General features: G+C 38.1%; 1 protein-coding gene across 1 annotated transcript; it reads left to right on the forward strand.

Moving 5' to 3' along the window:
- The first annotated feature begins 4,874 nt into the window (after positions 1-4,874).
- On the forward strand, positions 4,875-16,762 carry rab3b (RAB3B, member RAS oncogene family). The gene is made up of 5 exons (XM_087784665.1): positions 4,875-5,166; positions 8,064-8,288; positions 12,483-12,601; positions 12,768-12,892; positions 14,411-16,762. The coding sequence occupies exons 2-5, from the start codon at positions 8,064-8,066 to the stop codon at positions 14,593-14,595; spliced, it is 654 nt and encodes a 217-aa protein (XP_087640791.1). The 5' UTR covers positions 4,875-5,166; the 3' UTR covers positions 14,596-16,762.
- The last annotated feature ends 221 nt before the right edge of the window (positions 16,763-16,983 follow it).

Consider the following 16,983-nt stretch of genomic DNA (forward strand, 5'->3'; position numbering starts at 1 on the left):
CATGATCTGTGTAAAGATAACAGCAAATGTATGTTTGCCTGGTTTCAATAGTTGATGTAGACTGGTGTGTGGGATTCTTGATAATGGTCTAAGAGAACAGCATTTGAGAGAAGACAATCTAGCGTTAAAACACACACAAAGACAATAAAAACAGTGCTGTCTCCGAGATTAAACAGAAATCAAAGTCACCAGGGTACAGTAATAAAAACCCGTGGTCGATGTGACCCGCAACATCCTCCTAAAAAATGCCTAGCTTATAGTAAAACATGCAAAAACTGTTACAAAAAGAACCATTATGCTAGGTGCTGCAGAAATCCAACCCCAGACCAGGCACAGGGTTATGGGTGGGCCCACCCAAAACTTTTCTTCCAAAAAATAAAAGACTTTTAATGTATTTTAATGTTGTCAATAATGATTAAAAATCAACAAATAATGTAATAATTTGTCCGAAAATAGTCTAAATGTTTTGGGTTTTTTTAATATTAAAAAGCTGGTCACGTTGATGTTTCTGCTCAAGTTCAGAAGACAGTTTAGTTCGGGATCGTAGCTTGTTGGTTGGCTGTAATGCCAGGCTAGCTCCAGGTGTGAGAATAATTTCCAATGCAGAACAATGTCGCAGCAGTCATTGTTTAGATACCTTAAACGTACACAAACTGTATCAGAGTCATCACTGCAACCAGGAGATGAGGGAGTGTTGATATCCACAACACCTGCTGAGATGCGCTAAAGCCATGTAAGGTGCTCTCTTTTTGCTCAGAACCAAGGAGAGCGATCGCGGATAGGTCCGTCCGTACCCACACTTTTCTCAATGCATCAAAATATTTAAAGAGCAAGCTTTTCAAATCGGTATCATATCTATCGCAGATAATATCACAATATATTTGTCAGTTGTTTTTTATAAGGTTAAACAGTGATTTGATATTTAAGGCCCATCCACAATTGGTCTGGCCCATCTAAAACTGAAAACCAAGCAAAGTCCATACAGTGGATTACACAGAGGAATTCTATGTAGATGCTGTGACAGAAAACAAAAGTGGTAAAAAAGGATTGGATGAAGAAACTTAAAGTTTCAATGAAAATGAACCACAATTCTCCAACCTACAGTTCAGACAGTTTGCAACAGTATGGGACTTTGTTCATACACCTCCGAGTCCTCATTATCCACTGTCTAACGGTCGAGTGGAAAAAACGGTTCAAACAGTGAAAAGACTGATGAACAAGGCACTACCAGAGTCTACTGGTATATCGCACAATACCACTGGAGTGTGGTGTGTCATCAGCAAAGCTCCTTATGGGAAGACGACTAAGATCAAACCTGGCCATTCAGAATGATTTACTCAAAACAAAGAACACATGTATCCAGCCAAGACTGACAACACAGTTGCTGGAAGCTCAACATCATGTGACATCAGCCGGCACTGTTATGTCCCTCCTGGGGCTCATGGCAGCAGCTCAGAATCAGAATCAGAATCAGAAAACCTTTATTAGTCCCGCGAGGGGAAATTCGGTTTAACAGCAGCAAGAGAAATGAAACACCCAGAAATAAAAACGAGAAATAAAATCTAAATGGAATAAAAGATAAATCTGCGCTCACACGACGTCGTGGCTGGGCTTGCTGCAAATGAGTGATACAGTATCTTGTCTTTTAAGGTCTCACTCCTTCTGGTGCTGAAACCCATGTAGAGAGCGAGTGAGCTTTGTGCTCTCTCTATTAGCCCTGAGTGTCTTTCCTGTTGAGTCGAGGAGTCATCAGTGTCATTGCGTCCGAACCCAGCGTTTCCGTCCGAGACGAGGCAAGGCCTCGAGGATAAACCAATAGCGAACCGGTTAGAGGCCTTCGCACCAATTCGTAGAACCTTTGAAACCAATAACTCAGGGGTTTTTGCTCTTCATTTCCAGATGAATTTGTTTTCTGCAATCAGATGTGAGCCATTATCAGCATCAGAAGTCTGGTAGAAGTGAAGGGTAGTTAGGGGAGGAGGGACATTCGGGTTACATCACAGTTGGCAGAAATATTTTTCTGATTTGTTGACTTCTGTCTGTCGTAGAACAGGAAGTAGCTTGAGTCGATCTCGCAAGCAGATAATATATGATTAGTTATCTTTTTTTATTATTTTCTCAGTCAAAATGACCCACATGACGTCAAATGGATTTTCCCAACAGTACATAAAAACAGCAGTGTTCAGGCAACACACTCTCAAGTTGTGACCTTGTATTCACTAAGGTTATGTTTTGTTTTTTATACATTTTTTATATGTATCAAACACAGATTAAAATGTCAACCTGAAGTGTCCTTTGATAACAAATTCAAAATGCAGAGTGAGGAAATATGCTTAAAAGGCTCCTAGAACAATCCTTGTTGGTTGAAAACATGCTTTGTAAATTCAAATATCTCAACATAACTCTATACAGTCATGATGAAAATAATGATACAAGGAGGGATCAAAAAAATAAACTGAAAAGATATGATGTCAACAAATAACAGCCAAAACAACACAACAGCAGGCCGCTCAACTCAGGACACACATACACGTCGTAATAATACTCACCACTGCGATCGCAGATGTAACTACCTGTGTGGTTCAAGGTCAAGCATTATGGTAGTTGTGACTCATCTTTCATATATCAAAGCTAATTCAATATATTCTTTTTTGTGGTTAAGATGTCAAGCCCACTCGTCAGCTCTAGCGTCTGTTCATCATCCGGGCTTAAAAACTGATGTCTCATTTTTTGTGTGTCACAAACCAGGAGAGGAGGGGAAATAAAAACTAAGAAAAGAGATAAGAACGACGACTGTAGTCTGTTATTCATATCCATGGTTAAACTTTATTAACACCGAAGAGTAAACAACAGCCACAATGATGACAATCAAACAGTCTTGTATTCTTCAAGAGAAAATGTAGGTTCCTCCCTGAACGTCCAATATTTTATGGTGTCTTATTTTTGCTTGTTACGAACATATCCGTGACTAACTGGAGTTCCTCATCAGCCTCTGTTTCTCCTCTTCATACAGTATGTCCAGCTTTTCTCCTGTCATCGGTAATTGAGTTGTTAGCAGATGGACTTGCAGTTCCTCCTCCCAGAGTTTCTTCGCTTTCTCTTCATGTAAGCTGGATATCTACGAAGCAGGCTTGTGGCTGCCTTGCACTAAAGTCGATGCTTCATCAGCATCCTCTGGGGTCCCGGTGGAGCCTTCTGGTGTTTTTTTTTTTTTCAACCCAGTCTCCAGGGAACTTTGGTCAGTTTCCACATTTACTGTCTTGCCAAAAACATATTGGTTAAACTTCTGACAACTTCATTGCGTCATAGCTTGCGTCAACAGACATTTTTTAAATCCTCCTTTACATGAGAATACAAAAAACTTTTTATTTTTTTCACCTTCCAGAAGTTTCTAGAGTGGTGCGCACACAAACTTTGCCAGGTACTAGAGCATCACCAGAAACCTCAGCAGACCTGCCTTGTCGTCTGGCTGTGGCATTTCCTGTCGAGCCCTGGCTTTTTTACCCTTTCCGGTCTCACACCCTCTTCAGACAAAATGTGTCCCACGCAGATCTTACCTTTTTCTTTGTAAAACTTCAAGTTGATTCTCCTGATCCTGTCAATCATTGGTGTCAGTCTCATGTCGTAGCAGTTTCTCGTCTTTAACCCACACTGTGTTCACTACTCCTTCCAGGCCTTCTAGTCCGCACTTCTCAACTACTTCTGGACACTCAAAACAAAAGTCACATTGAGCAGGTATTTTGAACCTGGGTGTAGAATGTACACAAGTTGGGACTGTCTTCATCCTGTTGTACTTGCCAGAATCCTTTATTCGCATTGTACTCATCGCAATATAGAGAAAAACTTTGTATTTGACACCTCTCCAGTGATCTCTTCAACTATGCCTAGTGGACAGTGTTCCCTTCTGTTTGTATTGTGTTTAGTGCTATTTGCACGTTCCTCTGTGAGCGAATGACTGGAGGAACATCAGAGTTGAGCTGGATGTGATGCTGTCCTGGCAGACACCTTATACCAATAAACATACATTTTGTATTTTTTAGGATGTCAGTGTTATCCTACACTTGTCTGATTAGTTTTATTTTTGTACAGGATTCATTTCCAATGATTGCAGGTAAGTCACAATGATATGGAATTTTCGCTCATATTCAGATTCCTAGTGTACATGCAACATCCATCACACTCGTGGGTTATATATAGATGTTGACTCTGTAATCCTGTCAAATATTGAAACTTCTGAAAAAACATCTGGTTACAAATTTCGACGACCAGCAGATGGCAAGCTTTCTCCAAATATGAGCATCAACACATAGACAATTCCTAAAAAAAATGCCATTGGTATTCATATACACGCGAAACGTACTAACTTCACCACAAACATGTAGTTAAACACACACACACACTAACCAACAAACCACCACATCATTGATCACCATCATTACCTGATGCTTTTAAAAAAAAGAAAATCTAATTTAAAAATTGTCATATTTGAATTAAATGTTAAACACAATTTTATTTTTTAATCCCAATACGTTTAAACTTTTAATTTCGTTGATATGTTTTAATTGGTAGTTTTAGAATTCAATATAAAAATGTTGGTATAATAGTGTCACCAGACAACACAGATTTTAAACAGGCAGACAGACATTTCAAAATAAAAGCTTTGCGAAAAAAATGACAATGACCACCATCGCACCTTACAATGACACTGTTAACACAACTCGTTGTCGTTGACTTCATCGGGCATCACACGCTATCCTCGCCTCAACATGGGTGGAATTTTCAAAATAAAACCCAAGCCCTTAGCTATGACTCATACAAGTGCACGAATCTGTTTGATTGCGAGGAGGAGGAGCTCAACTGGGGGAGACAACAAGACCCTTCCTCCTCCTCACCCCCCAAAAAACCCGCTTCATTTACGGAGGAGAGAGCGGTGCAGGTTATTTTTAGGGGAGAGGGAGGAGGTGTGACGGACGACAGACGCTCCACCTTCAATCATCGCAGGATGTGAAGCAAGAGCTGCGGAACAGACGCATCACGTGTGGCCCCAGGAATTGTCCGTCTCTGCACATTTACAACAGCACCTGCGCTTTTACCGAGGACTACTTTGGGATTTTCTCTCTGTGAGGAGTCCGCAGGTGTCGAAGCCCAGATCCGCCCAGTGGAGAGGTGAGAGAACATCGACCGTCAGCATCAGAACACATTTGTTGGAATTCTCAGCCAGTCCTCCACGAACATACGCGTTTGTCTCCATCGATTATTTTAAAGATGAAATAGGGTCGATACGTATTGATCCGAATATTTGACCCATTTACACATATATTTCGACACCATTGAATTAATACCATCAAGGTACAAAGGTAAAATGTCGGATTTCATCTTATAATATGAACATACATTGAGAATATTTCAATAAACTACTCGAATTCCATCACCCACTGTCGCTGCCAGAACGATTAGAATCATCTCAGGAACATTGGGGAAAAATGAGACGTCATATAATCATTGGTATTTTTGGCATTTTTCGGTTCCTTTTGTAGGCTTCTCCAGCAGATGTCTAGTTGCTATGGCTACGAGAGCGCTGTCATCACGTGATAACCATTAGGTCACGTGTATACTGGCACGTTTACAAGCCAACCATGATCAAGATTTAACAGCATGTTCATTCTTAACCTATAACTGCATTGTTTTATAGTATTTGTTGATTTCAAACTGGATTAAAATTAAAATATATAGAAGCTTTATGTCTGTGGCATCAAGGGTTAGCATCTTGCTTTGTAGCATTTTTTATAAAAACAAAAAATAATAAACAGTGGATTTGTTATTTTAAGTGAATATGTAATGGAAACGCTGTATTTAAAAAACTCTATTGGAATAACTGACTTTAAAATCACAAATTGTAGTACATAATTATAGTTTAAAGGATTGCCAACCAACATTGACATTTTCGGACCTTTAGCAGCTTTTTAATGCTGAGTTAATACTTCAACAAAAATGTAAATTTGAAAGAAATGTGTGCGTTCACAATTGAACCTAGCGATGGCCTCTTAAAATTTGTACATGAAAAAAATTAAAATAGGTCAACACCATTATCAAAGGTTCTAGGTGCTTAAGTATTATGCTGGTCATCATGATATCTTAAGTACATTTTCTAATGAAAATATTTCTAATAATAAGGAGTTTTGTTCAAAAGGAATCATACTGATGAGTACACTAGAGGTCCAAGATCAATTTAAATTTAATAAAGGGCACTTAATCAATGTATCATTAGTTTCCCCTTTAGCAAAAGGACGACACTGTTTGATCAAACATTACATTTTTCTTTTCTCATTGGCTGAAGCCTTATAATCAGAATATGTTTCAGGACGTGACACCTGTTGCGGTCTTATCTTTCGGGTGATTGTGATCCACAAATAGGACTTTCCTCACTAAAGAGTAAAGCGATTTTCAACATTCCACTTTTTGTTCAGAAACACAGTCAAAGAATGTAAAATATTACAGATAATTATAAATCAACAATTATTGTCTTTTGATGATAGAAAAAACTGCTTGGTTATGATTTAAAGTTGCTTGTGAACATGTATATTTTTTTATTTTGAAACTCATCCCAAGCTTTATAGTACAATTTGCCTGTGGTTTTTAAAATGGAGACTGACAGCTTGCTTGTGTTTGAAATGTTGGCGTCTCGCATGAGTTGATTTGGTTTGCCAGCCATGCTGTAGAGGTATCTGAGGTCAACATTTGCATGAAGTATTTGGGCTATTTAATCTTTTTTGATTTTTTAGGAAAAAGAAGGACATCTTTCAGCTCTTATGATCAACTCTCAGGTAGTTCTGGTTGCACCCGGTTAATAAATGTTCCTCTATCGTTTTGTCATCTGCAGCAACATGACAAACGTAGAAGTGTAAACGGTTTATGACTGAAATACTTTGGTCATTGAATGTCAATTCTTTAGAATAGGTCAGAAGTCTGTGACTGTGTGCTGTGTTTGTTTATCTTCATCCAAGGGACCTACTTTTGTTTTGTTACGGTTGACTTGTTCTTCCTGTCGGATTGGGAATTATCCTGCTCTGGTCCAGTTTATTTTGAGCTTCTCTTTTCACAAATGTGCTCTCCACTTCCTACACACAGAGAGCTTCAGTCAAGTGAAGATACTCGTCCACTTATCTCCCCTGTCCTTTAAAACGTATGTCATGACAATTGGAGGATGATTTTCACAGCGTTTCAGAGGACAAGTCTGCTGATTTAATCAAATGAAGTGTTAGTCTTTGCCTGCACATGCTCACATTACTTAAGGTTTGGATCTTAAGTCTGTCTAGTATTTTTTTGTAGTGGTGAAAGCAACCAAAGGGCTGTATAAAGGAAGGTGAGGAAGAGAGTGAAGGCACGGTGGAGTGGGTGACGGTTGTGATGTCAGAGAGGCAATAGCGAAAGAGAACCCTAAGAGGACAATTGTTGTTAACATGATGTATGTAAATAAAGAAGTAAGTAAGTAAAGGTTATTTGTAAAGCAGCTTTCTAGACCAGGGTTTAGAAACTCAAGCAGCAGATTCAGTTTGGAGACATAGTTGGGCAAGGAATTTTGGTGTCGAGATATGAAAAGGAAGACTTCAGTTATGTGAAAGAGAAAAATGCTATCCAAGTCATCAAGGGAATAATCCAGCCAAATCAACTGGATTATGTCAGGATGTTTCCTGTACGTCTATATAGATAAGTGCTTATACAATATTATCCTATAAGACCTGAACAATTGCCTCTTCCTGTGTTTCATTACCAGTCTGGTGCAAACAAACACTTTGGAAATACCAATCAAACATCATAAACATCGTATAGACTATGGAGTTCAAAGGGTTAATACGCTTCTCCATTTCACTGCTTGTTTGTTTAGTAGGCAACTCCACCCCTAGAGAAGTAGCTGCTCAGATATCTGTGTGTTATACGCCACCGGGCTTTTTTCTTGATCAGCTGTAAAACTGTCTCCAGCATATTTTCTTCGAATCACTACTTATGTTCTGCTATTGGGAAATTGGAAATGATTCATTGATTCTTCATTTCTTCCAACACAGATGGCGAAAGCAGACCAGCGCTTCGGTCAGCGGGATGGCTCGGACCAGAACTTTGACTACATGTTCAAGCTGCTGATCATCGGGAACAGCAGCGTTGGGAAAACCTCTTTCTTGTTCCGCTATGCTGACGACTCTTTCAGCAACTCCTTTGTTAGCACAGTTGGCATCGACTTCAAAGTGAAAACGGTGTATCGTAACGACAAGAGAATCAAGCTCCAAATATGGGTAAGGATGTTAGGGGAACCTCTGTGATGCTGAGAGGAACTAATCTGCCATTTTCGTATTTGTCAGGACATTAAAAATCTTGTTTCTTCAGACTTCAATGTATGTTAGCAATCTCAGCCAGCTTTACCAACACGATAGAGCTAATGAAAAAGACACCTGTAGACGCCACCAAGACTGGAGAGTGTTGAGACCAAGGCAAGAACATGACAATTCAACTCAAGGCCAACTGATTTTTGAGTTTTTAGCCAGAATTAGCGAGCAGCCATCCAAGATACAGCTTTCTTTTTGACCGCTAAGTGAACCTCAAACTAGCAGGACTGAAAGAACCTGAGGCAAAAAAAATCAATGTCCACTGAGATCAACACAACACAACAAAACTAGTGCCCAAGACTAGTGTTCAGTTTTGTTCCATGAATGCCTCTTCTTGCCAGAGAATATCTTCCTTGCTGCTTAATTTTTGACGAGTAGAGCTCCACTTTAGCTTGTACCACCACACGTACAAATCTTACTGGGAATGATGCTTCTTTTAGTCCCTTCAGGAAGGGTAGAACAATGGTTGGAGAGTTATCAGTTCTTCCAATTTTAAACACTGTACCTTCCTTTGAATTTTTGCTCTGAAGCATAAATCTTTTTGAGGTCCTGACTGCACCTGTGACCTAATTCCTGGCTAAGAACACAACACTCATGGAAAAGGCTCCCTTAACTCGTGCCACTAGTGCAACCTGTATAATGCCTGATGAATCTGATGGCTTCTGGAGTATGCGGCTGAAAATAACTCAAGTCAAGGTTAACTGACTAGTATTTAACCCCATTACCATGCTGTCGAATTCCTCTATTGAGCCAAGACTGTGAAAAAAAAAATCTTAAAAAGATAGAAAAGCAATGATTCATCCATTTTGTTTTTGAGCAAAAATATTAGAATATATTTTTATAATGCAGTAGTATAAGATTTATACACAGTCAACTAATATTACATTATCTTTAAATAAAAAAACAAAATAAACTAGATTCATGATGCAACACAAAAACAAAGAATGATTTCTTTACCCAAAGAACTTCCCTCGCATCGTAATGATGTAATAGCTGACATGACTGATGCCTTGTTATAAATAGAATGACATGTATCAGACAAAAACACATTCTTGTTCGACACACATCATTTCATGTACATTCAGCCGTCAGCAACTGCGGCGAAGCACTCGACGAAAGAGCTGCTGGGGGAAAAGAAAAGGCTGGTGTGCTACAGCCTGTATCATGATGTGGTTGCCATGGCAGCAGCTTTTCACGCTCGGTGTCTCTTGAAACACACCAATCCCAACAGCTGAGTCCTCAGTAGCAATTAAAGGAAGCACTTGAGGCAAAGAGGTTGTGACCCATCAAAGAGGGGAAAAAAATAAATGTCGGATATATTTAGGTATTAATTGACCAAAAATGTGGCTTCATGAAAATTTTAATAAATATGCCAATAATCTTGACAAACACATATGTACTGTATACTTCACCAGGTAATATTCTGATGACTAGTGAAACATTTTGTGAATCTCACACATATCGTTTGAATGAATTGACCTCTCAATAAATACTTTAAGGTTATTTATAGTAGATCCAACCGTGTACTGTTATAGGTGAATAAGACTTTTAGAGCATTAATGAGCACAACATCAGCGTATCACTGAAAATATCACTACAATATCACACAACAATATAGGCTTTCTGCATCTAAAGTTAGTATAAACAACACGAAAAATGAAATACGGAGGAATCACCACAGCCAGCGTTCAATCAGCAGCTATGTCACATTGAGAGTCGCGGTTATATCAATGATCGACACCCAATAATGCATCAGCAGCCTCTTTGACTCCCAGAAATGAGAACCGTGTGGAGTCAATTATTCCTCCGGAGTAACATATTGACGATTTAAAGAAACTATTACGCAGAAAAGCAGTATAAATAGCTGTTGTATCACAGACAGATAATACGTGTGGAAAGAATAAATGCCTTTAGTGAGGAAACGAAATCCGAGTGCACAAGTCTCTTGACACTGCAGCTACAGCTGCGACACACAAAAAAGCGTCACTAGAGACCTAATAAAAGCTCAACATTATTCATGAAAATTTCATTTACTCATGTTGTCGCCTCGGGAGTTTCCCTTACTTTCTTATCTATGTCGAGCTTTTCATTAAAAGTCCATGAAAATGGCTTTGATAGTAAATCTGCAACCAAGTAAATTTCCTCTCCTCTTTCAGCCATTTTGAGTTTTAAATAAACACACAATTTATTTTAAATTTATCAAATATTTACATCTATTTATTAGTAATTATTATTGTAATTATTAATTAAATAATAATAATGAGATAATTAGAAATGTAAAACAAGAAATGAAAAAAAGTTGCAGTAACACGCCTTATTACTAATTTTATATTTTTTTATGGAGAAAAACAAATACCAAGAAGTACACGAAAAAAGTTTAAATTAAATGTATGTTAAAATAGCTAAGAAAGTTTGGATAAAGACGTAAATAAAATACACTAAAAAATAAAAGGCATAAAGCCATTACTTTTTACATTTAAACCAAATTCTTGTTGGAATTCACATAGTCTGATGTAAGTGAATGTTAAGGGTGATAAAGAAAGAAGTGTCAGGTGTGGGTGTTCGCCTTATGTTTCCTCAAGAGAGTTGTCACATTATTAATTGTTGTAGTTTCAACTGCCCACATACGTTTGCCGACAGTTTTACTGATATAACATCGATTATCCTCCACAGAAAATGTTAAACAGCCCGAGGGGCTGCTTATCAACACTCCTCATTATACGACACAGCTCAGCACTAACACTCGTTCTCACACCATCCAGTTTAATTAAACTGGCACTTAAAGAAAAGATAAGTGGATTCATGCTGAGGAAGAGGAGCTAAATTTAGCCGCCAACTCCAGCTATTGTGTTTTTTTCCAGGGCGAAGTGATGAATTGATGGAGTCACATCCAGACTCAGCTGCAGTTTTGCGCCAGTGGCTGTCGGATCGATTCGCGCTCCAGATAAGACGCTAAGCAGATGAGTCTTTAATAGATCACTGAGGGTGCAGTGAACCAAAAACCACAGCTTCCTTCTGGCATCCAACCGCAAGATTAGTCTGCGACCATGAAGAAGTACCGACAAAGTAGACATTTGTTAGCCTGACTGCCATGTTATGCAGCTACACATGTTTATGTTGTACACTCAGAGAAGGAATCTGAGCTCATATTGATTTGTAGTGAGTGAGGAGGAGGAGACACTGGAGAAGTGTTGTGTGACAGAAAAGATGTGTGAATAAGATGAGGAAGAGTCAAGATGCATCAATCTTCCATCACTTATCCAAGGTCCAGTCACAAGGGCATCAGACAGAGCAGAGAGGCCAAGATATTCTGCTCCCTACAAACCCCGTTTTGCTGTTTTGGGTAGACATCTGTGTTTCCATGCCAACCAAGGGGAACATCTTTTGTTCGTGTCCAGGCTCTTTTGGCTACTTGTATCCTCCATTTTGTTTTTTTCATTCACTACACAAAGTTCCTGACCATAGATAAAGAAGGAATATCGACAACTGGTCATTTGAGAGCCTTTTGCCTTTTAGCTCAGCTCTCTTTACCGCTAGAGACCTTGTGATTCTGGACACTGTGATGATCTACACTTTTTCTCCATTTTTTTCCTCACTTGTTATCAAGACCCCATTAAACCCCACCTGCGACCAATCAAAGTATTTTTCTGCACGTAGGCAGTGACTGTGACCCTTTATTTCTATCGTGGCTAATGATCCCTTAATTGGGAAACTACCAAATGAGAAAGTTTAAAATCGTTTGAAAGACCTCTGTGATCCCCTTGACTTTTGCTCTGTTGATTAATGTCATTTATATGTTCACTGATGAGATGTTGAAAAGAGAAACTATACAATAGCAGCTTGTCTTATGTGTGGTAACCTGAACCCTCATTTCCCATTTTGTCCACAACGGATCAATAAATTTACATCTAATCTAATCTAATATCATATTTAAGAATCACCCAAAACATAAATAGCTGTTAAAATAAGAAGGAATGAACGTAAAATGTCTATTACAATTTAAAGTTTCTTAAGATAACTTTATGATAAGGCACTTTCAATAAAATTAATTTAAATGGAAATAATTAAGCTTAATAGATATTAAATATGTTTTTTTCCCCACAGGATACAGCGGGACAGGAGCGTTACCGCACTATCACTACAGCGTATTATCGTGGTGCCATGGGATTCATTCTGATGTATGACATCACCAACGAGGAGTCCTTTAACGCCGTCCAGGACTGGTGTGTGGTGGAGTTTAAAAAAGCTTTAAAAAAAAGTCTTGCATTTTCTGGGATATAAGTTAAAACAAAACAAAAAAAGCCTTTGATGGGTATTAAAATCACCGTAATATCACAACATCACAATCATTCAACCATTTTTACAACAGGTTTTTCTAAATTATTTTAGGGCTACCCAGATCAAGACCTACTCATGGGACAACGCCCAGGTCATCATGGTGGGCAACAAGTGTGACATGGACGAGGAGAGGATCGTACCTCCTGAAAAAGGAAAACATCTTGCAGATCAGTTAGGTATGAAATCATCTGACTTCGAACATTGACTGTAAAGACTGTAAAGTCGTGGATTGACCTGTTTCAGCTGCAGGTCATCATGATTGAAGACTTCAGGTTACGTGTTATACATTGACACCCAAGACTATCCAGGTTCATTTGGAGTAGAGTTTTCTCGTTTTCCCATTTATTTTTTTCAGTTTTCAAATTGAGGCTTTACTTTAATTTAATAGAAATTACGACTTTCTAATGTTACCCTTTTCTTTAGTAAACAAAAAATGAATGTAACTGAAATAAAATAATATCGATATTTTTATTGAGTATAAAATATACTATTTAAAACGCAAATTTGTTTAAATCTTTAACACAACAACAAAAAATGAAAATAAATATTTTTTGTGTTTTAAATTATTGCATGTGTATGATCTTAATTTTTAATTTTTTTCTTAATTCTTATTCATTATTTAACTTTTCTCCAGATAATATTTGTTTATGTTTAACTGTTGAATTTTTGTTACTTTAATGGGAGACTTGGTAATCTCATAATCTCATTTAAAGTCAGAAACTGACACCTTAGAGATGACATCTCCACTGATGACAAGACTAGTTATAGACCTTTACACTTTTGCATGTTTTAGAAAATTAGAAAATAAAAGTTCATAGTGATGTATTTATACATGGAGGGAGTCCTGGGACAGACGCAGGACACACTTAAGAGAATGCGACTCTCAATTTCTAATCCAGACAAAGTTACTTATGTGTCGCTTCCTGATCTTCACCAGCTGTGTGAGAAAACCAGTTCCCCTCAGGCTGTGTATTAAACAAACACTAGTGCTGCATATTAACTCATCAGTACTGGTTCTGACTCAACATACACGCTGCAGGCTTCTTCTTAATGCTTTGAACATATAAAGCTAGAGACACTTTTAATTTATGGATAGTTTTTTACTGCAGGTCTGGTTATTTTATCTTCATTATTTGTCAAGGAGGAGCAGAGCTCAACAAATTATTGAAGCTATCCACGCTAGCTAAGGAGACTTTTCTCTTGGTTTTGCCTTATTCAGAAAGATACAGGAACAGCCTTTTGTTGTTGATTTTTTTAATAACCTTTCCATTGATTAAAAAAGGGTTAATTGTGATCATAAGTTTGGTCTTTCGGTTTAACATTATTAGTTTGAGTCTTTTAGCTCTGTTCAGTTCAACTCCTGAATTTGGATCAAAGCAGATGATAAGCATAAGCTTGTTCAGCTTGGTTCATTTATACACTTTCAAAAAGCTTTGAATCCCCTGCTGAGATGCTGCTTGGCTGCTTCCCTACACATTGTTATCCCCTCAGTGCAATGACTTATGCGGAAGCATGATCCCAGTAGGGAGAATGCGAGACTCCCCGTCAGAGTTTCTCATCATAGTCTTAAATAGATATGAAAGTGTGTCACATCATAAACTAGAGAGTGACTGTAGTTATTCGTTATATACTGTGTTCTTGTGAGCTAAATGTGTTTAATGTCTCTACACAATTGCGTATTTTTCCCGCAACAGGGTTCGAGTACTATGAGGCAAGCGCCAAAGAGAACATCAATGTGCGGCAAGTCTTTGAGCGCCTGGTCGACATCATCTGCGTGAAGATGTCGGAGCGAGTGGACGTGGAGGCGCCGGCGGCTCCGGGGAGCAAGACCACCAGACTGACCGACAAGCCAGCACAGCTACCTCAGAAGTGCTGTTGATCATCCACTTTACGCTTAAAACTAAACAAAAAGAGATTAACAATAGTGACATTCCACTACTTAAAATGTTATTAGCCGTGTTATCACTACAGCCTCTGGTGACTATAATTCCAAACTCTCGTCAAACATTTTCCCTTTAAGCACAAAAAACATTGGGTTACAGTGTAAATTAGACCAAGGACAAATTGCTACAGTTTTTTTTTTGTAGATCTGGGCTACAAGTGGGAGGACTGATGCTATAACAAGTTTTTACTGAGACCAGCAAACAAATCTGAGCTGAATCAAAATGTGAAGAACATTGTTAATTTTGTACCATCCACAATAACACAAGCTTTTTCTCAAACTGATCAAATTGTGTCTATAAGATCATAGGTTGTATCACTGTTAGCACACAACATTTCTGGCAAAAACAATTAAATTTATTTAAACAAATAAATAATTAATATCCTTTAGCAATACGTTACATAGCTGTAAATCAACTAAGCCAAACTCCAACTCAATATATACTTTAAGTTTAGCTATAATGATTGAAACATGTTTGTCTTGTCTTATCATTCATTTTCCTTTTATTTATTTTTGTCGATTGAGTTTCAGAAATGAACGAAACACAAACTTTTTCTAATTTTAATTTTTTTAAAGATCGACCAATCTTATCTAGCAACCCTAAAACAACAGTCGGATGAAAGTCTGAAATTTAGTGATTCCATGTATGCTGTGTTCGATTGAGTTCAGTTTTCTTTGCTAGTTCTGAGCAAAGATGTGATTGGAAGCCACAAACCCCATAATGGATCCGTATGAAAAGTCAGTCTTTCTAATTGGAGTCGGCTTTGGTAGCTTATCTTTCAAAGTTGACCTCGCTGGTCTACCTTCAGTCTTACAGTCTCACAATCTGACACCGTGTCCTTTGCTTCTGCATTCCAAGAGCTGAGTATTTGGCATCAAAAGTGGGATTCTGGTGTCAAACATTCAAAAGCATTGAATTTAGTAGATTAAGCACACTGCCAGTTGTACTTAACAGTTGAGTGCGTAAGTATGGAAGGACGTCAGTGCCTCTTCGCCATCACCTCTCAAAAGATTCACTGCTGCCTGAATACACATCGACTAAAAAACATCACACTGGCTGCTCATCTGATGGATAGACGTTAAAAAGCTAAAGCACCAACGCACAACTCCCCAGCAGGGCTGCAGCTCAGACAGAATGATTTTAACAATGAAAATGCAAACCCGATTTGAAGACGCAATACATAATTATAGCCGCAGCTAGGTATGCATTAATTGTTTCTCTCATGCAGAAATATTGAAAGATTCTCAACTGCAAGGCAATTCCTTCGGGAGAGAAAAGTGGAATGCCTTGAAATGTCTCTGAGGAATTTTGTAGAGATGTGTTTTTATCTGAACACGTCAATGTTGTGTATAGATTTAAGCTGCAGCCCTGTCTACTGGTGGCTCCTAGCTTTTGCACTCGCCAACGCAATCCAAACCCACATGTTTATACCCAAGAACCTTGTTGGCAAACACAGCTGGCAAGCACATGTTTCCTTCCCCTCTCAGCAGATGTAGTGACGTCTTATTTGCAGTGTTTACCACACGAGTGTGTGTGTGTGTGTGTGAGATGTCGGAACCAACATGTTCTCCTGTTGAATATCATGATATTTATTGCGTGTTCAGTTGTGAAGGTTTTGTGTTTGTGTACAGTATATTTGATGAAAGTGTGATATTTTAATAATGTCATATCAAGCCAACGTACAGTACAGTATGTGTGACGGGTATAAAACACTTCAAGAAAAAAAAGGGAGATCATTGTTTACTGTCCAGAAAATTACATCCTGCCAAATTGTTCTGAAGCTGCCACTGCGCATGTTTTTGTGTGACAACATATAAATGAAGAGAAAAAAAGAAGATAATAAAGATAATCCACATTGTCGCTCATGATATCATTTTTAGAGTGAATTTGTAAATGATAGAATTAGAAATTATTATTATGTGAATTTATTTTTATGAAGTGAATACCATGGACAAATTATATAGAGAGATTATGTAAACTTGTTGTCTTACAGTTCACTCCGAAGAGGAGGAGAAGCACAAAGTGATTGTACAAAAAATATTGTGAATGTTTGTATATTAGAGATGTAATTTAGTAAAATAAAATGACAACCTTTAAACTCTACCTGGATAGTCTGCTTGATTTATTTGATGTACAAACACACTTTGTTGTTGACGTATACATTACAAATAAGGTTTAAATATAATATGAATTATACTTAACAACAAATCATTTCGATCACTTCCGCAGGCGACCTTGTGGGGCCTCAAAAATAAATGATCGTTTATGCGCAACTACAATTCATTAGAAGAAGAAGAAACCCTTGGCCAATGGGATGAGACCTC

The sequence above is a fragment of the Callionymus lyra genome, chromosome 2, assembly GCF_982586985.1.
Source record: "Callionymus lyra chromosome 2, fCalLyr1.hap1.1, whole genome shotgun sequence".
NCBI lineage: Eukaryota > Metazoa > Chordata > Actinopteri > Syngnathiformes > Callionymidae > Callionymus > Callionymus lyra.